The sequence below is a fragment of the Oncorhynchus mykiss genome, chromosome 10 (genome assembly GCF_057628025.1).
Source record: "Oncorhynchus mykiss isolate SJ-2025 chromosome 10, ASM5762802v1, whole genome shotgun sequence".
NCBI classification, from domain to species: Eukaryota; Metazoa; Chordata; class Actinopteri; order Salmoniformes; family Salmonidae; genus Oncorhynchus; species Oncorhynchus mykiss.
Window position 1 is genome coordinate 66,482,244 of NC_143031.1, and position 24,723 is coordinate 66,506,966.

The following is a 24,723-nucleotide window of genomic DNA, read 5'->3' on the forward strand; positions in this document are numbered from 1 at the left end:
TTCAAATTTTCACACAATTCTCTCTTGACAATACACGGAATTCAAGTTATTCAAGTGTATCTCAAGGATTTGCACATACAGGACCTGCCCTTTCAAGAGAAACCAACAGGTTAACTCTCAGACTCAAACGAGGACAATTAGCATAGAACAGCATGTAAGATACATGTTTTCTCCTGTCCTATACTTTGAGGTTTTCTCTCGCCCTTCAACCTGCTGCAGTATTTGAAAGTTGAGATTAAGTTGGAAAGACTCAGCATGCATTGGTAGACCAGTGTTGGGATCATGGCTTGAATGGATCTAGCTTTTGTCAAATGTACATCAAAAGTAGTTTTTTGTGCATTTCAGCTAACCCAGTGCAGGCTAGCTAACCCAGTGCAGGCTAGCTAACCCAGTGCAGGCTAGCTAACCCAGTGGAGGCTGGAGGTTGATGTGTGGGGATGTAAAGTCGGCCAGGCAGAACACCCTGGAAGGGGAGCTCAGAAGGTGGGCTATGCTACATCAGGCTCTAGTTCCCGGTGGTCCTATAGAGCCAGATAAATAGGCTGAGCTGATTGCTTTATTGCAAAAACCCTAAAGCAAGCAGCCATTCACAGATAAACATGTCTAATCCCACTAAAACACATCCCTCATGTCTGTCAGATATCTGCGAAACGAATCTGCAAATCTGTCAAGGAGGAAGGGTGACAAAATGGAAGCCAGTTGAGGATTACAAGATCAGTGTTCAAAATCCCTTTTCCTCCAAGTTCTTCTGCAAAGCTGATTGTATCTGGGCAATTACTCAATAATAGTTTATTGGGGTTTTCAAGGCTAATCCTATACTATGTACATTAACACTGACTATGATATTTTATTTGCTCAGACTTTGCACAGTGCAAGTTTTACATCTAATGACTATAGCAGCTCTAGCGCTAGGAATGGCAAAGCCATTCCCCCAAGGAAGAAGGCAAGTGGGTGAGTGAGTGTGGAAGAAGGAGGGTGGAATGATGCTGGCCTTGGGATGAGCTGTAGCGTGATGTACATGAGGAATTGTTGGAGTCTTCCTACCTACCGGGAGACATTTCAATCACGCCAGGTCTGCATCCCAAATGGCACCCTATCACCCAGTGATGACAGGGTTCCCATAAGGCTCTGGTCAAAAGTAGTGCACTAAAAAGGGAGTAGGTGCCGTTTGAGATGCAGCCCAGGAAATGATTAGTGATGAATAGCATTATTCAAATGAAACCTGCGGTCTGTCTGGGTTCAGGTCTGCTGAGCGGTCCCTACATGGTGATTTGTATCTCAGTTCATTTCGGGTCCATATCAGTAGAATAGGACAGATATCCCTGATATTGGCTAACCCTGCACACCAGATGGATGGAGGCATGGCGGTGCATGGGGCCCTCTCTTCCCCTTCCAACTCCTTCCATCTATATTGTGGTGGGAGTCTGCTCAGCCATCCAGAGCTGGTGTTTGTGCTGTGTAGCTGGGTCAGTGGAGTCTGGTGTTTGTCCTGTCTTACTATAGCTAGGTCAGTGGAGTCTGGTGTGTGTCCTGTCTTACTAAAGCAAGGTCAGTGGAGTCTGGTGTTTGTCCTGTCTTACAATAGCTAGGTCAGTGGAGTCTGGTGTTTGTCCTGTCTTACTGTAGCAAGGTCAGTGGAGTCTGGTGTTTGTCCTGTCTTACTGTAGCAAGGTCAGTGGAGTCTGGTGTTTGTCCTGTCTTACTGTAGCAAGGTCAGTGGAGTCTGGTGTTTGTCCTGTCTTACTGTAGCAAGGTCAGTGGAGTCTGGTGTTTGTCCTGTCTTACTGTAGCAAGGTCAGTGGAGTCTGGTGTTTGTCCTGTCTTACTATAGCTAGGTCAGTGGAGTCTGGTGTTTGTCCAGACTTACTGTAGCAAGGTCAGTGGAGTCTGGTGTTTGTCCAGACTTACTATAGCTAGGCCAGCTCCCCCAGTGCAGTGCTCTCTAATCCTGTCCTGTCTTACTGTAGCTACGTCCGGAGTGGTATACAATTGAAGTCGGAAGTTTACATACACCTTAGCCAAATACATTTAAACTCCCGTTTTTTCACAATTCCTGACATTTAATCCAAGTAAAAATTCCCTGTCTTAGATCAGTTAGGATCACTACTTTATTTTAAGAATGTGAAATGTCAGAATAATAGTAGAAATAATTATTTATTTCAGCTTTTTTTTCTTTCATCACATTCCCAGTGGGTCAGAAGTTTACGAACACTCAATTAGTATTTGGTAGCATTGCCTTTACATTTTTAAACTTGGATCAAACGTTTTGGGTAGCCTTCCACAAGCTTCTCACAATAAGTTGGGTGAATTTTGGCCCATTCCTCCTGACAGAGCTGGTGTAACTGACTCAGGTTTGTAGGCCTCCTTGATCGCACACGCTTTTTCAGTTCTTCCCAGACATTTTCTATAGGATTGAGGTCAGGGCTTTGTGATGGCCATTCCAATACCTTGACTTTGTTGTCCTTAAGCCATTTTGCCACAACTTTGGAAGTATGTCTTTGTCCATTTGGAAGACCCATTTGCGACCAAGCTTTAACTTCCTGACTGATGTCTTAAGATGTTTCTTCAATATATCCACATCATTTTTTCCCCTCATGATGCCATCTATTTTGTGAAGTGCACAAGTCCCTCCTGCAGCAAAGCACCCCCACAAAATGATGTGTATGTAAACTTCCAACTTCAACTGTATATGTAGATATATGAATATGGTTCTGGCTAGGTCCGTTTCCTCAGTACAGTGTTCTCTAAGCCTGTCCTGTCCTACACTAGCTAGGCCTGTTCTAGGTCCATTACAACCTATTCTCTGTCTCTTTGCCTGTCCTGTCCTACTGTAGCTAGGCCTGTTATAGGTCCATTACAACCTGTTCTCTGTCTCTATGCCTGTCCTGTCCTACTGTAGCTAGGCCTGTTCTAGGTCCATTACAACCTGTTCTCTGTCTCTAAGCCTGTCCTGTCCTACTGTAGCTAGGCCTGTTCTAGGTCCATTACAACCTGTTCTCTGTCTCTAAGCCTGTCCTGTCCTACTGTAGCTAGGCCTGTTCTAGGTCCATTACAACCTGTTCTCTGTCTCTAAGCCTGTCCTGTCCTACTGTAGCTAGGCCTGTTCTAGGTCCATTACAACCTGTTCTCTGTCTCTATGCCTGGTCCTGAGGGTCTAATAAATATGGATCAAAGTAATGGCTGTAACAGATGCTACACGTGTAATTCCTGTGTTTGTGCAGGTAGCTAGTAGTGGGATCAGGCTATGGAGAAAAAGACCATATCCTACTTTAGCAGCCTTCTGTTCCACCTTGCCTTTGGCTACATGCCATTCCATAATCTCTTATCCCCATTTAGCAGTAATGGTTCCTCCTCATGTACAGACCGTGGATGATATGCAGACATCAGAGATATTACGGTTCGTCATGGATCTGTTTTGGTTTGAATATTTAGTGGTTTCACATCTGGGGCTATAACATAATGTCGTCAGATCAAACTACAGATGACTGAATGTTGGATCTGACTTGACCCAAAGAGGATATGCCTTGGTTTTAAAGGATCTGTTTCGTGAGTTTTGTCCTGATGTACAACAGCGAATACAATTCTTTGTTTGGTTTCAAATAAAAATACTTTTATTTGGGAAGTCGAAGACTATTCAGTTTTAAATTGTTGGATGGAGTTAACAGAGTAAGTTACTATCACAAGTTAAGGACAGGAATAGTTTGAGGTTTTCCTGTCACTCCGTTGACATCAAATACATCATTATAAATAAGAATTTGTTCTTAACTGACTTGCCTAGCTAAATGTAGGTTATAATAATTTGTTGAGTAACTATCAGACCTATTACCTATTGGCCACTGCTATAGCATTTTTTCCAAACCAGGATGCTTGTTTGTTCTTAAGGGAACCATTTTCAATCGGTTATTTTACTTTCAATATGACTCATATCATTAGATTATGCGGTTTGGACATATTAGGAAATCTTTAATTCACTATTTTTGCAATATCGATGAGTCACTGTCTGACTTTGGCAGTATTTTGACTGTGTTTTTATTGATTATTGAAAATCTTGTCAGGCGGTTGGCTCACTAAATGTCACTCTAATGCAGAACATGACATCAGGCTCCGTCTTTAGGCAGTGTAAAACAGATACAAATGGACCATACAGTATCATATACATGGCAATACATTCATGGTAATATATTTGAAGAGGTAGATTCTAGTTGATTCCTGGCAACACGGATTAAATCCCTGGCCCTGCAGGTGAAGGGAAGAGAGGAATTCCAGGCTCAGATTGAGATGATCGTTTTGGGCTGCTGGATCCCGGATCTTAGAGGGGAGGGGGGACGGGGGCTTGCCTGGTACCCATAAACCTGCTCTGCTCTGCTTAGTCAGAGGAAGCACACACACTGCTCCTTCACCGTCCAGCCCAGGCTCAGGCTGTGGTTTATACCTGTCATCATAGGAAATACCTAGAGCCGTACTGTACAGTATAGGATGTAGCAGCCTTCCAGTAACTCAGTACTGAGGCCATCACTTCGGCCACAGGTTTCTCCTGTTCGTTACAGAAAGTAACTCCCACGCATATGATTCCATCTTGACATTGTTTAATTGTCCATTTTCCCTGACTAGGGGAATCTCACAGCCCTGGTTGTAATCTATGCAACCAGGGACTGGAGTTTTTCCTGGTCAAATCACATGGTCAGGGAAAACTCCTGGCCCTAGCCACTCCCTCCTAATGGTGTCAATTGAACAATTGAAAGTCAGTTAAATTTGCAATACTGTTAAGAGGTCATTCAAGTGCAAAGACAACAGCTTTTATGTTTGCTTGGTAATTGGAACCACACATGCTGATGATTAAACCACACTGGCATGTTATTACTGTCATAGTGGTCAGGAGGATTTCCTGTGCCTGCTTGTAGTGTGGCAATACTGTTCCATGACCATCCCTCAGTCATACATTCACCTTCCTGTGCCCGTGGCAGTGCATTTCACTAACAGCAGAGATTCGTCCAAAATGGCACCCTATTCCCTCTATAGTGCACTACTTTACTGCACTATGAAGGGTATACTGTGCCATTTTGGATGAAGACCAAGACTGACAAAAATGAACTTTGGCTGAGGTTTTATGTGTTACATTTTGAACATTCTTTTATCCGGACTGTATGTCTGTCCGCGCGGTCATTCATATCCTGTGACTTCCAACTTTCACCGCATGAACCCTAGTCAAAAGTAGTTAATGTAAGTGTCATCAGTGGGATTGCTTGGCAGAGTTCTGAACTGCATGGAACAAATGAAAGTGGTGTGTTTTGTGGTGGACGTGATTCATTTGAAGCTTTTTACTGCAGGGGGCTAAATCAAGGTCACACAGTGTTTCTTGGTAGTCTTAAACAAATCTACTTTGAAACAAAGTATACACCTCACACACATGGTTATGGGCTTAAAGAAGACACCTGTACCATGTCAGATATAGAGTTGAAATGTATTACATTTTGAGTTTGCATCCCAATAATATACTTTATATACATCAAAATAGACTGAAATATAACAAAACTGTTTGACATAGAAACACCGGAATTATTGGCGTGATTTAAAAACAAAAGTGTATTAATTATGAAAAATAATAATAACAGTCCACCCATGAGGCCACTAGGTCATTTGACTGCAGGAAAGGACTACCTATCAAATGTTCTGCCTTTCTACTGTACTATACTGTCAAGTGTCTACTGCCTGGTGGATGCATTCCACTGTGGATCCACTGTGGATCCTTATTCTGTGTTTACTTAAAATTGATTTAAGACGTCAGATGCCTCTTTCCCTAGTGAAAGAACGTGAGGGTGGACCAAGGTGTGAATAAGCTTACACACACACACACACACACACACACACACACACACACACACATACACACACACACACACACACACACACACACACACACACACACACACACACACACACACACACAGTGTCTATTGTTTCTGGTAGGAAACAGACCATTGCGTGTTATCTCTAGAACCATTGACAACTAACACATGAAAGGAGTCTAATACAATAGTCTTGTTCAGGCTTTCTCTGGTGTTTGAGTTTCCTGAATAAATCAAGGGGAAAATGGCCGCTTCCTACAAGGAATTGAATTCTACCTTTTCAACTGATACTTTGTTGAGGAAGCAGTGCTTGGGAGAGAGATGGTCCATGTCTAGAGGACCAGAGTTGAGCACCACCCGCTGTACAGGCGGTACACTATAGATTCCAATATATGAACGACTCTAAGGTTCCACTTTAACCTGATAGAAAGGTCAAGCTCTTTCTCTCTTTGTTTCTGGATCATGTCAATTACAGAGGAGCTGAGGTCGTATTGTCAGTTAACTGTTGGCGACACAGGAGTAAAAGATGGAACTGCTGTTCCATCCCGTTATCTGCTCTGCCTTGTTTATTAAGTCATGACATCTGATATCAAATCAAAGGCTTGAACCGGTGTCCTTGGAGGGTATCAGAGTCCAACAAGCATTCCCTGGACTGAATAATACAGCCAGTATGTTTACAATCTGTCAATTGTCTACGAACTGCAAAGCACGTCCCCTTTCAGTTCAACCCACTTCCTTGTCGTTTGGGTGAAATGTTTGCAAACAGCGCATAGCTCATCTTCGAAGACAAGATGAACTAGACAAATCAACATATTATTAAGTACCCTTCTCTGGAAACAACTCAACTAGGGAAAACATAATGGTTCATGTCTTTGTTGAATTTGCCTATCCTGTCAACGTGTTTTAAAACACTCAACATCCCACAAGCTTTAAGGCTAACATATGAGTCATGTGTATTTATAATTTATCATGTTCTCCAAGCCAAGCATTTAAGAGACGTGTTCTCTGTAAATTAGAGTCAAGAACCTTACATATCCATGGTTGTCAGCACAGAATAAAATGTAATGTCTATTTAATAATCCCAGCTCGGTCTTTGATAATAAACTATGATGAATTACCCAGATAGAGTCTGTCCGAAATTAAAAAAACATTTATCCTCCCCTTTTTTTTAAAACTTTCGCTTTTTGACACCTTGAAGGGAGACGAATGTGAGGGAGGGAGGTTTTCTCTTTCTTTCTCTCTCTTTTTCGGTTATCATCGGGGGTGATCAGTCATGACTCATGAGGGTCACTGGGCATGTTTCCTGGAATGTTCCAGGCAGCAGTATCACTTTTCATCGGCGACTCCTGTACACTCTGTTAGACAGTGCTCATGTTTTCACACTTTGCAAACTCGTATCCCCCAAGGAGTGGCGGGGTGGAGGGAGGGTTACGGGAGAGGGGGAGGCACGGCTGCACGATGAAACATTCTCACTGCGGACGCTGCTTCGGCTCAAGATCTCAACTCCCGGGCCGCGTTTAACACCCTGCTCGGCTTACTGAGTAAGCAGCCTGTCAATGGTTTGGCCGGTGAGGGACGACCGGGTGCTGAAGGTGTCCTAGACGATTCGGATACAGATGTCTTCCAGGGGTTGGTTGTACTGTTGAAGGAGAACAGGTCATTAGCTATAGTAGCGCCTCCCTACCCGTTCAGACAGTATTGGCCTGCCTCTCCACTGTGTAGACACCCCGAAGGCGTAACCGATACGTGTTGGTGTATTTTAATCATGTCTTAGCCCGTACGTTAAAGGATTTTTTCATCGTTCACTCCGCACCTATTTGTGGTTATCCTTTTTATTTTTTTCATTTCAATACTGGTCTGTGGTTTGATACAACTGTTAAAGGCAGCACAATACAAAGGGATTCTCAGCATTGAACGAGAATTATGTTTTGGAATGAATAGTAAAACTAACACAGTCGATTGAACTGATTCATGGCAGGTCATGGCAGATCAACAAGTACAGTAGCCTACTAAGGCCTGGTTTGCAGTCCGTGAATGAATGAGTGGCTTATTGTTCAAATAGCTTACATACAGTGTGGCAGGTAGCCTAGCGGTTAAGAGCATTGGGCCAGTAACTGAAACGTTGCTGGTTCGAATCCCCGAGCCAATTAGGTGAAACATCTGTCGATGTGCCCTTGAGAAAGGTACTTAACCCTGGCTGCTCCAGTAAGTCACTCTGGATAAGACTGTATGTAAAATGCATATCACCTGATTCCACTGCATCTTTGTTGGCCGACAGGAAATGCTTTACCAATGCAATTAAAATGGTTTAATCCAAAAGACCAGCACACAGCAGAACCCAAACTATATCAACCAATGAAAAGGCTCAATATGGCTAAACAAGCATTTATTGCACTTTCTAGGGAGTTAGTGACATGTATGTCTATGTCCGTGAGCCAAAACCATCACCATGAGATTCCTTTCTAAACACTCTTCCTCCTCCTAACAAATAACAATAAGATCTAAGTCAATTCACCAGATCATAATATTGTCTCCGACTGAGTTGACTCTGGTAACACAGTTCCTCGTGAACCCTGTCTGTATCATTCACCACACTATTGTGGGAGGTCTCCTCAAACCAAACAACCTTCATGTCTTCTCCCCAGTCCTTAATGTGTGATAACGGTACCAGTACATCAGTCCTTATATGGTCTCTCTGTTCTTTCCATCCAGGAGCCGTCGGAGCCAGACCTTGAGCAGCAGCTGCGCTCCGTGGCCAGTGTTGAGGAACTGATGAGGATAGTGTACCCTAACTACTATAGCGTGCTCAGTTGCCGGTCGAAGCGGGGCGCACGTTTCCCCCTGAGAGGGGAACACACAGCCACGGAAACGCGGTCGCGCAGCGAACTGCCGGCGTACGCTGGTGCTCCCTTCAACCCTGACACACTGAAAAGTAAGTGTTTGTTTTCAGGAGATGCTTTTTCTGTCACTGTTTGGCCTGTCTAGATTCGTTGGGTGTTGACCAACTGACCTTGTAGGATAGTAGCACTTGACTATAACAAACAATTAGATCAGTGCTTAGTTTTAGCAAACAAATTTATATCACCTAAAAAATAAAAGACATTTGATTGGCCACTTACCTTGACTGACGTCAATACAGGAAGTGCAATACAATACATGGTTTGTCGAATGATGATGTCATTTTAATGCTCTGGTCTTCCTGTCTGATTCTCTCAACGTGCATCCAACAGGTATTGAGTCAGAGTGGAAAAAGACCCAGTGCATGCCACGAGAAGTTTGTTTAGATGTGGGGAAAGAGTTTGGGGCGGCTACAAACACCTTCTATAAACCACCCTGCGTGTCTGTCTACAGATGTGGGGGCTGCTGCAACAGCGAGGCGCATCAGTGTTTGAACATCAGCACCTCCTACATCAGCAAGACGGTGAGTTACACACAGCCTGGGGGACCGCAAGAGGGAGGGGTGGACTGTGGTGTGTGTGTGGGTGGGGGTGTGTGTGCGTGCGTGCGTGTGTGTGTGTGTGTGTGTGTGTGTGCGCGAGTGTGCGTGTGTGTGTTGGCTAGTATGTTGGAGTGGGGTTCTTAAACAGCGGCGGTACTCAACTTCAGTCCTCACAGGCCACAGTATCGTCAGGTTTGCTTTGTCCCCAGGGGCTTAATCGATCAATCAAAGTCATTGATTGACCACAGATCACTCACAGATCATCATTTTACTAGTTGAACGGCAAGACCTGAAAACCGTTAGACACACAGGCCCCTGAGGACTGGAGTTGGGTTAAAGCCTTGCTTCATATGATTTAGAAATGGTTTAGTTGATTTGCATGAAAATGCCAAAACAACGCATTGTTTTTACTGAGTGTGATCTGTGGAAATTCCAATGACGTATTGGATGTACTCTGATGTGCTTATAGCTTCTTTAAAGCCTGCGCTTAGTTTTTCTCTACTAGACTGAGGGCAGTAAGGGGTTCATTCTCAGTGTCCCACCTTGATTCAGGGGGTAAACGGCAGGCAGGGGGTTCTTCCGCGAGGTTGTGTGTGTTGGAGTTATTAGCAGCTAGGCCTCTTTTAATTGTCCACTTATTTTGGGTGGGCTGACCCCAGCCTGGCTGTTCTGAGTCTGTGTGATTTAAAGCATGACACGCTCACAGTCAGGGGTTTGAGTTTGAGTCCTCCTGGTCAAGGCCATAACATTTCAACTGTTGTTAGACTGCTAATGTTGCTATGGAGACTTACCACAGCCTCTGTAAGTGTAGCTCAATGACCTACGTGACTTAATCCTGGTCACCCCTGGGAACCTAAGGGCTTTTCCTATAATATTTTCTGCCCTAACACATTTTTTTTGTATAGTATTAACATGGACCATCAATATATTTGAATCTCTATTTTAGGGGATCAGAAAAAAATACCGTAATAGTTGAGCAATTGTTTTCGTGCAAATCAACAGTGTAGTGTTTTTTATGACCAGTGAACTAGACTCATAAGGCCCTGAGATGTGATCTGCTGTGGGGTGGGGTGGGGTGGGGGTGGGGGGGTGGGGGTGGGGGGGGGGGGGGGGGGGGGGGTTCTGCTCTGTGTGGTACAGTAACTGATGTCTCTGTTTATGCTGTGTTTGCGTCAGAGAATAAGTATGTGTCAACATTCAAGGAGACACTGGGGGAGCATAGATGTTAGATTAGGACCCGTCTGTACAATTCAGTTGAGTGCTGGTGTGCCCTGATCTATGCAGATAAAACATATGTTCTCCATCCAAAGGGTTCTATATTTCTACATAGCTCTCATTAGCAAGACGCAGAGCACCAAGAATGAAATTGAAACCTGCAGTTCAATAACACAGCTAAGTAATATAGCCTACATGTGTTTGGTAACGTAACTACTTGTTCAACATTGGTGGTTGGATACAAACTAAGTTTGATTGGATTCAGATTGAAAATTTAAGCATGTATTTTCCATGCTATTCTGTCCATACAGATTTGATTGATTTCAAGCCCAACTACAGCTCCCATGACTATTTGATAGGCTTACTTGGAGACTCATAGCTAAACCACTGACTCATGTTACTACTGGGTATCCCCAGAGAAAGGCTAGCTTGTTGTGTCTACTCCCCCTGACATCACCCACAACCTTTGGATTATCTGTCGGTCTGTAGCCAGGCAGGCTGGTCTGTGGCCAGGCGGGTTAGTCTGTAGCCAGGCGGGTTTGTCTGTAGCCAGGCGGGTTTGTCTGTAGCCAGACGGGTTTGTCTGTAGCCAGACGGGTTTGTCTGTAGCCAGGCGGGTTTGTCTGTAGCCGGGCTGATTTGTCTGTGGACAGGTGGGTTTGTCTGTAGCCAGACGGGTTTGTCTGTAGCCAGGCGGATTTGTCTGTGGACAGGTGGGTTGGTCTGTAGGCCTACTGTTTGATTTCCACTACCAGAACTAATGGCCAATCAAAAGTTTCTCTAGATACCTCAAATTTTATGTCCACCTTATTTTATGCCCACCAACTCATGTGTTTGACAGGTCCGTCAGTCAGACAGATTAACTCGCTGAATAGTTAAGATGAACTTAATTAATAAACAGTTTACCTGACTTTTACTTTACGCGGCCTGCAGTATCATGGCGCCAACAGAGATGGTCTCCTCGCTTCAGGTCCTTAGGAAACTATGCAGTAAATAGTTTTTTATGTATTATTTCTTACATTGTTAGCCCAGAAAATCTCAAGCGTGATGTTGTACCCACTGTGACTATTAGCATTCGCACAAAACTGAAAGCGCAAACCACCGCATTAAATCATGGCAAGGCGACTGGAAACGTGACCGAAACGTGACCGAATACAGCTATTCCCTCTGCAAGGCAATCAAACAAGCAAAGCGTCAGTACAGAGACAAAGTGGAGTCGCAATTCAACGGCTCAGACACGAGACGTATGTGGCAGGGTCTACAGTCAATCACGGATTACAAAAAGAAAACCAGCCTCGTCGCGGACAATGACGTCTTGCTCCCAGACAAATTAAACAACTTCTTTGCTCGCTTTGAGGACAATACAGTGCCACTGACATGGCCCACTACCAAAGCCTGTGGGCTCTCCTTCACCGTGGCCAACGTGAGTAAAACATTTAAACGTGTTAACCCTCGCATGGCTGCAAGCCCAGACGGCATCCCTAGCCGCACCCTCAGACCAGCTAGCTGGTGTGTTTACGGACATATACAATCAATCCCTATCCCAGTCTGCTGTGCCCACATGCTCCAAGAGGGCCACCATTGTTCCTGTTCCCAAGAAAGCTAAGGTAACTGAACTAAATGACTATCGCCCTGAAGCACTCACTTCTGTCATCATGAAGTGCTTTGAGAGACTAGTCAAGGATCATATCACCTCCACCATACCTGACACCCTAGATCCACTCCAATTTACTTACCGCCCCAATAGTTCCACAGACGACGCAATCGCCATCAGACTGCACACTGCCTTATCCCATCTGGACAAGAGGAATACCTATGTAAGAATGCTGTTCATTGACTACAGCTCAGCATTTAACACCATAGTACCCTCCAAACTCATCATTAAGCCCGAGACCCTGGGTCTTGACCCCGCCATGTGCAACTGGGTCCTGGACTTTCTGACGGGCCACCCCCAGATGGTGAGGGTAGGAAACAACATCTCCAGCCTGGTAATCCTCAATACTGGGGCCCCACAACGGTGCATGCTCAGCCCTCTCCTGTACTCCCTGTTCACTCATGACTGCGTAGCAATGCACGCTTCCAACTCAATCATCAAGTTTGCAGACGACACTACAGTGGTAGGCTTGATTACCAACAACGACGAGACGGCCTACAGGAAGAGGTGAGGGCCCTTGTAGTGTGATGCCAGGAAAATAACCTCTCACTCAACGTTAACAAAACAAAGGAGATGATTGTGGACTTCAGGAAGCAGCAGAGGGAGCACCCCCCCATCCACATTGACAGGACAGTAGTAGAGAAGGTGGAAAGTTTCAAGTTCCTCAGTGTACACATCACAGACAAACTGAAATGGTCCACCCATACAGACAGTGTGGTGAAGAAGGTGCAACAGCGCCCTTCAACCTCAGGAGGCTGAAGAAATTTGGCTTGTCACCGAAAACACTTTTACAGATGTACAATCGATAGCATCCTGTCCTGTCGGGCTGTATCACCTCCTGTTATGGCAACTGCTCCGCCCACAACCGCAAGGCTCTCCAGAGGGTAGTGCGGTCTGCACAACGCAATACCGAGGGCAAACTACCTGCCCTCTAGGACACCTACATCACCCGATGTCACAGGAAGGCCAAAAAGATCATCAAGGACAACAACCACCTAAGCCGCTGCCTGTTCATCCCGCTGTCATCTATAAGGCGAGGTCAGTACAGGTGCATCAAAGCTGGGACAGAGAGACTGAAAAACAGCTTCGATCTCAAGACCATCAGACTGTTAAACAGCCATCACTAACATAGAGGGGCTGCTGCCAACATACAGACTCAAATCTCTTGCCACTTTTATAAATGTAATTAATGGAAATTAATAAATGTATCACTAGTCACTTTAAACAACGCCACTTTAATAATGTCTACATATCCTACATTATCCATCTCATATGTATATACTGTATTCTATAACATCTACTGTATCATGCCTATGCCGCACGGGTCATCGCTCCTACATATATTTATATGTACAGTTGGAAGTTTACAGAAGTTTACATACACTTAGGTTGGAGTCATTAAAAATTGTTTTCAACCACTCCACAAATTTCTTGTTAACAAACTATAGTTTTGGCAAGTCGGTTAGGACATCTACTTTGTGCATGACACAAGTCATTTTTACAACAATTGTTTACAGACAGATTATTTTACTTATAATTCACTGTATCACAATTCCAGCGGGTCAGAAGTTTACATACACTAAGTTTACTATGACTTTAAACAGCTTGGAAAATTCCCGAAAATTAAGGCATGGCTTTAGAAGCTTCTGATAGGCTAATTGACATCATTTGAGTCATTTGCAGGTGTACCTGTGGATGTCTTTCAAGGCCTATCTTCAAACTCAGTGCCTCTTTGCTTGATATCATGGGAAAATCAAAAGAAATCATCAATTGTAGACGTCCACAAGTCTGGTTCATCCTTGGGAGCAATTTCCAAACGCCTGAAGGTACCATGTTCACCTATACAAACAATAGTACGCAAGTATAAACACCATGGGACCAAGCAGCCATCATACCGCTCAGGAAGGAGACGCGTTCTGTCTCCTAGAGATGAACGTACTTTGGTCTGAAAAGTGCAAATCAATCCCAGAACAACAGCAAAGGACCTTGTGAAGATGCTGGAGGAAACAGGTACAAAAGTATCTACATCCACAGTAAAACAAGTCCTATATCGACATAACCTGAAAGGCAACTCAGCAAGGAAGAAGCCACTGCTCCAAAACCGACATAAAAAAGCCAGACTACGGTTTGCAACTGCACATGGGGACAAAGATCGTACTTTTTGGAGAAATGTCCTCTGGTCTGATGAAACCAAAATAGAACTGGCCATAATGATCATCGTTATGTTTGGAGAAAAAAGGGGGAGGCTTGCAAGCTGAAGAACACCATCCCAACTGTGAAGCACGGGAGTGGCAGCATCATGTTGTGGGGGTGCTTTGCTGCAGGAGGGACTGGTGCACTTCACAAATAGATACCATCATGAGGAAAATAATTAGCTGGATATATTGAAGCAACATCTCAAGACATCAGTCAGGAAGTTAAAGCTTGGTCACAAATGGGTCTTCCAAATGGACAATGACCCGAAGCATACTTCCAAAGTTGTGACAAAATGGCTTAAGGACAACAAAGTCAAAGTATTGGAGTGGCCATCACAAAGCCCTGACACCCTTCCTATAGAAAATTTGTGGGCAAAACTTTAAAAGCGTGTACTTGTTAGATATTACTGCACGGTCGGTACTGGAAGCACAAGCATTTCGCTACACTCACATTAACATCTGCTAACCATGTGTATGTGACCAATAACATTTTATTTTATTTTATTTGAGCATCGCTAGTTGATTTTACGGATAGTTGATCTTAAGCATTTCTTTCCTCTGCCCTCAATGAACTATTCTGTGGGTACAGTGGGAGTGTTCTTTAAGACAGCTCTTGGGTAGTGCTCACTTTCTTTCCCTAGATGTGAGTCCATTGTTAGGTACGGTACATCAAGACACCTTAAGGAATTTCTCTCATGTACGTTGCCAGCCTAACGAGGGGTTAGTGTGTTGTCTTTAGAGCGGTGGGGGGGTGTGTGTGATGCAGTGTAAGTGCATAAACACGGCTGTAAGGAGCCGGGTGTGGATGGGAAGGAGGGGCAGGTAGGGGAAGGTAGGGAAGCACCCCTCCCGGTCACCAGGGAGGACTTTCTGGGGCGACGTTAGGGCATGGGGGTCAGATCATCCCGTCATTACAGTATTTTTGCTATTCCTGGCTATTCCCCTCACGTATAAACCATTCCCAACCTCATCAATGTATTGGGATAAGGGTTGCAGTATTTATTGCGGGGGCATTTGTCAGGTTTTACTGCTTTCTTAAAAGGAAGCTGGAATGGCCTCCGCCAAAGCCCATGCCAGGGTGCTGAGACTAATCAGACTGGGCTGCCTTGGTAACATGTCTGCCAGGTGGAGGATCGGGGCGATTGCTTAGGTCAGTTTTAATCATCCAAAAGGACTATAGTCCTCATTGAGTGGCCTGTTATTTTTTTTGAGTGAATGTGGACTGACTTGAAACGTTGAAGGGAAGAAAAGTCTGGATTCAAGTCACAGAGACGTTTGTTTGCTATTCATGCTTTGGAGGCCAATGGCCATTCAGAGACTCACTCTCAATCACTGCTTGAGTCTACTCTATTCCTCCCTATGCGGCCCTAGGACTGAGTAACCTCAATGAATAGTGTTTAATTGATCAAGGCGTGATACAGAAAGCTCCTGCCGACACTCATAAAAACAAGCTCTCTTACCTCATTCCCTCTTTCATGGCTGCTATCCCGTCCACTTCAATGTTGTCTGTAGTTGTGGTTAGAGAGTTTATACACAGTGTGGTTGTGTGTCAGTGGTCTGCGAATTTAGAGTTGCACAACATGCCCCATTCTTAGCCTCACTTATCTGGTTGTTTTTAGATTTAATCTTCAACCCTCAAATGGTCCTGACTAGAAAGCTGCAAAGAAACTGTGGCAAAAGGTTGATCATCAAGTTTGGTTGTGCTGTGACATCAACTAGACAAATACAGGTTCTACAAAGTACTATTATCTCTGTCAGTTGCTTGATAATTATTATTTTTTTCTCTCATAAATGTCTGAAAACCACTATTCATTGTAGGTTTCACCATTATGGTGACTAAAGAAAACTGTCTAAAAGTCCTACTATCTGTTACTTGACTCATTTTCTCTCTCTGTTTCTCCTAGCTGTTTGAAATCACAGTTTCCAGCAGTACAAATAACAACCTAGTGACTATCAGCTTTGCCAACCACACCGTGTGCAATTGTCTGTCCAAACTGGACGCCTACAGACAAGTACACTCCATCATACGACGATCTCTACCAGAGTAAGTGTTCCTTTTCTTAATCCAGTCCTCTAACTTAGCTATGTTGATCTGCTCCTACCCCTGTAGGAGTTAGGGGTAATAGTGATAGTAGGAGAGGTTCTGTAAAGTATCTTCTTATATAGGCCTCTTCTAGTGCCTTTTTCTGGATTCCTAATCCAGTCTATGCCTTGTGTTTTCACATCCAGTACATTGGGTCCGCTGAATTAACTGCTCAAAGTGTTCTAGCAGATATCTGTCACAGGGACTTTTCCAAATGCCCAGAAAGTGAGAAGGAGGCATTGTCCACCACAGGACAGGAAATACACTTCAAGAACAGTTTGCAAGATGTTGCGGATGTATTTAAGCTTGCAAAGAGCTCGTTCCCGCACCAAGAAACTTAGGATAGCGTCTCCGCTGTCAGCATGCTAACCAAAAGTCCCCAGTTCCAACAAACTCGCTCAGTTTTTCCAGTCAGTTCCTGGATTCTGGTTCTCTTTATTGGGAGTATATGTGGTGAAAGGGTTGTGTGTGTTTTGGATACAGTGGGAGGTTGCCTTATGTTGTACAGCATCAGTATTTTCCCTTGAACGGATATAGAGGTTCATATTGGCCAATTTAGTGTGGACACCTATTGTTCCTGTGCTGTGAAGGCTTCCTGTCAGTGTGTTGATATAAGAGGTGCTACTACAGGAAATCCCAGCAGTGAACCGTGATTAACTTTCCATTTACGCAGGGCAGTGCACTGTGGAGCATTATGGACTGAGTCCATAGTCACTACGTGGAATGAGGACAGTTTAAAGGATTGCGTTTCTGTCACCAGACCTGAAATCACTTTTACATAATTAGAGTTAGTGTCATTTCCTCAATCATACACACACCTGTGCAGCACCCACTTGGTTGATGTAAAGATGAGATGTTGCTACTCCGGCAGTAAACGTCCAGAAGCATAACTTAACCTGCCTCAACTTATGAAAACTGCAGTATATCGTGAGCAAGAGGTTACACGGGAGATGTATCTACAGACAGCTCCTCGTCTTGTCTGTCTGCTGTGTTTACGTCAGAGGAGCAGAGGAGTGTAGACTTGGCCCCGGACCCGAACACCTAGCCCGGCCCCCAGTCTCACGCCCCCACATGTACTGTACATTAAGCCGTGTTTTCATACAGTCGTTTTCTGGGAGCGGTGGGAGAGTTAACTGTTGTTTGGCTAAATCAGAACAAGTCGGGAGACAATATTGTTTCCAGAGCCTCCACCAGACTTAGAGCAGTCCTTCTTCTACAGTAGGGTACATGTATCTAGAGGTTTTCCACCAAGCAGTAGCAATAATAGTAGTAGTAGCAGTAGTAGCAGTAGTAGGAGCAGTAGTAGCAGTAGTAGTAGCAGTAGTAGTAGTAGTAGTAGTAGTAGCAGTAGTAGTAGCAGTAGCAGTAGTAGTAGCAGTAGTAGTAGTAGTAGTAGTAGTAGTAGTAGCAGTAGCAGTAGCAGCAGTAGTAGCAGTAGCAGTAGTAGAAGCAATAGCAGTAACAGTAGCAGTAGCACTAGTATTATCAGTAGTAATAGCAGTAGCAGTAGTTGTAGCAGTAGCACTAGTAGTATCAGTAGTTGTAGCAGTAGCAGTAGCAGTAGTAGAAGCAGTAGCAGTAGAAGTAGCAGCAGTTGTAGCAGTAGCATTAGTATTAGCAGTATCACTAGTAGTAGCAGTAGCAGTAGTAGTAGCAGTAGCAGTAACACTAGCAGTAGCACTAGTAGTAGCAGTAGCACTAGTAATATCAGTAGTAATAGCAGTAGCAGTAGTAGTAGCAGTAGTAGAAGCAGTAGCAGTATTAGTAGCAGTAGCCCTAGCAGTAGCACTACTAGTAGCAGTAGCACTACTAGTATCAGTAGTAATAGCAGTAGTAGTAGTAGTAGCAGTAGCAGTAGTAGTAGCAGTAGTAATAGCAATAGCAGTGGCAGTAGTAGTAGTAGAAGCAGTAGCAGTAGTAGTAGCTGTAGTACTAGTAGTAGCAGTAGCACTAACAGTAGCAGTAGCACTTACAGTAGCAGTAACAGTGGTGATATAAGGAGCAGCAGGGTGGGGACGGCCTGTCAACACCCCAGGGAGAGGAGAGCAAGACCAGGGCTGCACAAGGCAAGCAAACAGGCTTAAGAGCAACACTCCATAAACACTTAGAATATACTATAGACAATGAGCTCATAGCTAAAAATTCAGGCCCAATGTATAACTCTGGAGCCTAGGTATACTCAACAAGGGCCCAGAGTTTGACCTGTTTCAGTTTACGTGTTCAGGAAAAACTCCTCGCCCCAAAATTGAATGGCTCATTTCAAACCGAAATAAGAAACTCAACACCAACCGACGTGTTCACTGGCCTTGTGATGTCATGTACTGTCAATTCATAGTCCCTAATGTGACACAATGTTTAGATCAATTGTAAATCTCTGTAAGTCTCATACGTGCGCTTTGTGTACTAACAAGGGATCTTGCTCTCTATTTCTGCTCGGCATTGCGCTGTTACAGTGCGACTAGTGTAAATGTTTATTGCCCTTGTGTCAACCCCACAGACTGAAGGATTAGCCTTTCGTCCGTTCTTGACATGCGCCGGCATGCCGAGAAATGACTCATTCCCCAAGGTGAAAAACTCTCTTCTAGCAATGCAATGGCAATTGGAACACCATTGATCTGTAAGCCCTAATATTCTCCATGTCCTAAAGCTGTGGTGTTGTTGTGACCGACCAGGGAGGACAGTATTGCCAAGAGAGAGCTGCAGATCGATCCCAGATGAGAGACCTGCTACAGCCAGATCCAGGGCTGCGTTACAAATGGTACCCTATTCCTTTTATAGTGCTCTACTTTTGACCAGGGCCCATAGGGAATAGGGTGCAATTTGGGATGGAGACCAGAGGTCCAGGTCGTGACTACCTGGCTGAAAGATCTATGGCAGGATATGAGCCATGCTACAAGGCTGTTTTGCACGAGCCGTGTCATAGGGGCCAATCAATAGGATAGGTTGAAGCACAATGAATTACAATGTAGGTGTTTTTGGTATGGAAAAGTTTATTTGTGTGTGATTAATGGATAGCATTACCTGACGTAGCAGGATAGCATTACCTGACGAATCTTACCTGACGTGACTAATTGAAATGCCTGGTCCTCTTTATGCCATTGCTGTAAATAAGAATCTGTTCTCAGTCAATTTACCTGGTAAAATAAGGATTAAGTCAAATAAGGCTGAGAGTCCATATTCAGGATGCCTATGATATCTGGCTGTGACATCACTACATATCAAATGATGGAATAAAGGTCTTATTTCAGAAGGAATGAAGTTGACAAATGATCAGCCTTCGTCCCCTAAGACCCTGAGTTGGTCCTGGAGTTGTCAGAACTATCCTTCCAGAGCGAGTCAGCAGACCAGTTTATTATTACGTGATATTTTACAGCAGGGGAAGGGGAAAACGCATCATCCCTCGGCGAGTAAGCTGCTCTCTCTCTCTCATACATAGCCAGGCATCGCTCAGCGCTTCGCGTAAGAAAAAGCAGATATGTTCCTAAGGCGAGCAGAACTTTGTTCTGCTAGTATGCATCCTAAATTGCACCCTTTTCCCTTTATAGTGCACTACTTTTGACCTGGGCCCATTTGGCTCCATCAAAAGTAGTGCCCTATATAGGGAATAGGGTGCCATTTGGGACACATCCCTTGTGTTTTTCTTCTTTGCCTTGACACTAAGGGGTGTCTCTTTCCACCATTCCTTTCTGCCTGTAGCTCTAGTGGGGGTATGGTTACATAGCAGCAACAGTTTATGTTATGATTGCGGATATAGAGGCATTAAAGCTGTATACAACATCTAAAAGTGACCTAATGGAGTCTAGTCTAGACCAATCCATCCCCAGAATTATTCTGGATCACAGAAATAGGACCAAATTAAGCTGTGAGGGCATATAAAGACTGAAACAGACCCGTGGGTCCAGTAGTAGAGCTCTGATCTTTCTCTGGTCTGTTTCTCTGCGGTTCTTTTCCATGGACCTTTACTCTTAACTGTTGTGAATGCTCAGGACACACAGACCATTACAAGCACAGGTCTCTCAACATGTGTCAACATCTCACCTATTGATATGAGTAGAAAAATCACAAGGAGATGCTACGGAATGGTCGTCCAGTTCTGTCGTCATATAAATAGACACGTATCAAAACCTACGGAGAATGCTGTTGTCTGAATGGCAACATCTCGTGATCATATAGTAGTCTGTAGGCTGCCACCGTTAACACAATGTGGTCTAATGTTACTTATCAAGACCCAGGGCTAAGAAGTGCCAAAGAAGGAGCTCTCTGCCCTCACACATACTGGACATAATAAACCATTAGAGAGATGAGCTACTCTTCAGAATGAAGAGAAATGCTTTCAACTTGAGAGTGTAAGGTCATCCCAATTCCTCAAATGTCAAATAATAGAGTGTGTGTGAGGTGAAAAGACTGGTAATAATTACGAAAAGTTGGCTAAGAGTTTCTCGCTCCCTTGCTTGTTCTTTGGGATGGAGAATTTGGGAATTACTCACAGGCGTAATGAAAATAAAATCTCTCTCTGGGATACCGCAGGATAAACAGTTAGCCGTTACCCGAGCGAGAGGAGCGAGGAGGAGCTCAAAGGGCACCCCATCCGTTATCTAAGATGACGTTTATCCTGGCGTGCGGCTGTCCGTCAGGCGGTGGGGAAAAAAACTCAGTGCCAATAAAACGCTTGATGTCAAGAGACGTAACACAGATGTGCTGCTGAAGCTTTGTTCCTCCCATTTTAAAAGATAAATATCTTTGCTTGAGCTTGTACAGTATGTGTGGGTAAAATGTTGAGTGAAGCTAGTCTTTCTACTCTGAAAGATGAAGGCTTTTTGCAACAGATGCGTAGCTAGTTTTACAGATGGACATTTAATGGGGGACCTATTCAAGAAGAGGACGTTTGGCATATGGAATGCTGACGTGCGTACTCTGTAGACCTGTGCCATAAATTGGAGCAGGAAAGGACAATGCAGCAGGTACCGCCAAGACTGCAGAGCTATAAAATATAACATTATGTACAGTGATGCTCTATATCACCAGATCAATTTAACATAAGAAAAGCTACTAAATCAGGTGGATGGCAACCTAACACACAGTCTACCTTCTATTGTATGCACACAGTTATTATTCATTTCAAATCCATCACATTCCAGAGGAGGCCCTGAACATACCAATCCATTTCTCATAGGAAATATAGACAGTATTTTATTTGCTATATGAATCAAAACAACACATACCAGAGGTCTGCACATACCACATACAAATCCCATCCCGATGTGAATTATAGACAGTAGTTGTACTATATTAATCAAATCACATGCAGCAAAGTCTCCTGGCTGAAGAAGAACTAACATGTTCCTGGGATTACCCCAGCCTATGTATTATCAAGGGGGGGTGACACCTTGGCTGTCTAAACGGACACGTCTGTTGTGTGTTACGAAAGGTGCACAGTGCACGTGTTGTTAATCAGATTACGTGTCTTCCTACGAAGCCACAAACATGCCAGGAGGGTGATTTTGATTATTTTTTCAGCCCTCATGAATGTGGTGTCTGCTTAAGCCACTGCGTGAATGGTGATTGAAAGCACATTGACAGTCCCTCAAACGTGTAGAGCTGCCACTGAGCCGTTTCATGGCAGCTTTTATTTCAAATAAATAGTCAAAAGGATATGTTGTTGTTTTCCGTATATAATCAACACAAAACTTTAATTTAGCCAACATCTGTTTCCATTGTTGCATTTGAAACAAATGCATTTGTGAATTCCAAACAGTTCATTTTTTCTGAAGTGCTCTAACCACTAACTGTAATTTGTTATCAGGTTGACTAAGCTCACTCTTCACTTTCAAGCAGGGGCACAACTTTCACTGGGGACGGGGGGGGGGGGGGGGGACATGTTCTGAAATGGCATTTTTGCCCCCCACAGTGTTATCATTGGAATGTGATACAAAACAAGGCAACTGTGTGCTTTAGGGCCATGCGGATGCCGCCGAACGGTCGGGTAAGCTGTTTGGAGTGTTTGTCTGACTGGATAAAAAAATGTAGTGAATTATGTCCCCCCCACTTCTAAAACGAAAGTAGCGCCCCTGCTTTCAAGCATATGGATGCTTACTGTGATTAGCACACCAATTGTGGAATGTCTAAGATATGTTTTTGGAGTTTCAGAGGTTCTGACCTCAAAGAGGCCTGACAAATTTTGTTATTGCGGGGATTTCCATAATAAAAGTGTCCGCCCATCCCCCTTACTCACCCCAACGCCCTCCGTTGACAGAATGTTGTAACAGGGTCACATACCAGACAGGACCTCCATTTAAAGACAGGATGATCTTAGACCTGGGGAGAAGAAGGCAGAGAGAAGGAAAGAGGTGAGAGGGCAAGAACGTGAGATGGGGAAGGTGAAGGAGGCTTCATGCCTCCCTCCCTGACTCCCAGGCCTACCTGAACGTTTGTGTATGATAAACCCCTGACCGTGCCACTTGTCTCACTCCCTCACCCCCCCCGACAAAGGGGGCTCAATCAATCGCAGATAGGGGGTAACCTTAGCTGTTACACCTGTCCACTTTCTCAGTGGGGCTCGGTGCAAAGGTGAGGGGGTGCTTCTCGGGGCAGGGATTGGCGGCCTGATATTGGGGTGATATATTAGAGATCAGGTCTGATATTGGGGTGTAACAGTATATTTGAGATCAGATCTGATATTGGGGTGATATATTAGAGATCAGGTTTGATTTTGGGGTGATATTTTACAGATCAGGTCTGATATTTGGGTGATATTGAGGTGTGATGCCCTGGTCGTTTGTTGAGCTGCCTGCCATGACTGGACCATTTAAATCAAACTGCCAGAGCAGAGGGGGAAACGGATGTAGAGACTGGGGGGGAGACGGAGGTTGAGTTGGAGGGGGAGAGTCATAAATCACTACCAGAGAAGGGTAAGACCTGCTTTTTCACTTCCATGAGGAAACAAATGGTCTACATTTTCATGGAGAAAAAAAGTTTAAGTTCCACTGTCAAGCCGTTAGTTTGCCTCTCGCACAGCTTGTGTATGGTTGGCATTTCCTCAGGACAGAGTTATAGAAAAGGATATATTACTGAACCAGAGGCCCGTTTTTTTAACAGTGGGTTTGCCCTTACGGATGCCTTTTCAACTGCACTGACCAGCGGAATGCACTGTAACACTTTACACAGTTGTACTGCACATCGAATAAAGCCTTAGACCTGCATGCACTCACAGTACGGTGGCTAGTTACGCAAGTGTGCGTCGAACGCAGCTTTATCAAACTGTTTAGGAATGTTCCATGCTGAGGGTAGTAGAGTTTGTTAGCATTTTTGCACCTAAACACATGAAGCTTCAAGTGTGAGTTCCAGGAGCTACAGCGGAAACCTCAGCTCTAGCACAGCACCTACCCTGGTGTGTAGCACACCGGAAAGTAAACACAATCATTCGTTTCATACACTTGTTTTCTTTACCGTTCCCACCTGCTCCATTCATATTCTCCCCCCTCTTGAAAGGATGACAACAACGATCCCCCATAGAGGCGCTAAGTGCTATTTGTTGGCTCTCTCTTCAGAGGCTGAATGGAGCTAATGTGGTTCTCTTTTCAGTGCAGTTCCTATAAGTAAATTAATCAATTGAAATAAATGCATTAGGCCGTAATCTATGGATTTCACAAGACGGGGCAGGGGCGCAGCCAATCAGGGGCGCAGCCAATCAGGGGTGCAGCCAATCAGGGGCGCAGCCAATCAGGGGCGCAGCCAATCAGGGGCGCAGCCAATCAGAATTAGTTTTTCCCCACAAAAGGGTTGTAAAACAGACAGAAATACTCCTCAGTATGTTCAGTGTAAATACCAATTCACTTCAATACATTTTAACTGGATATACTGCCATTTTATGTTTGTGTCCAAGCTCTTGCAATTCTACTGCTGTTGCATTCATGTGGGTTAGATGTCGCATAACAACAGTCCTTCTCCATATGAAGCTTATATAGAAGTGTTTTAAATGCATCTTCGATAGTACAAACATTTCACTCCACAACTCCACCCTGCTGAGAGCTATCCCTTTTCTTTCACAGCAGTTAAAGCAGCCAGAATCAAGTTTAGCTTGGAATGCGGCCGTGCTTCCACTGGCCAGCGGTTGTACTGTAGCACGAGCCGCGCGTTTGTCTCAGAGCAACAAGGCAGATGGATGGAGCTGACACTGGCTCTGATAAAGTCCGTGTGGGTCGGTTGCCAGTATGTGATTTCAACTGGACTCTCAGCAGTGGTCTAGCCTAATGTGTAACAGTATGAGAAAAAGCAAAGCACTGGGCTTCGAA

General features: G+C 44.3%; 1 protein-coding gene across 3 annotated transcripts in view; it reads left to right on the top strand.

Moving 5' to 3' along the window:
* Window positions 1–24,723, top strand: part of LOC110534482 (vascular endothelial growth factor C) — a 50,218-nt gene that overhangs the window by 13,203 nt on the left and 12,292 nt on the right. For all 3 annotated transcript variants that reach the window (XM_021619353.3, XM_090187585.1, XM_090187586.1), the window contains exons 2-4: window positions 8,559–8,778; window positions 9,077–9,267; window positions 16,254–16,393. In XM_021619353.3, the coding sequence (XP_021475028.3) occupies window positions 8,559–8,778; window positions 9,077–9,267; window positions 16,254–16,393 (551 nt within the window). The remainder of the gene's footprint in view (window positions 1–8,558; window positions 8,779–9,076; window positions 9,268–16,253; window positions 16,394–24,723) is intronic.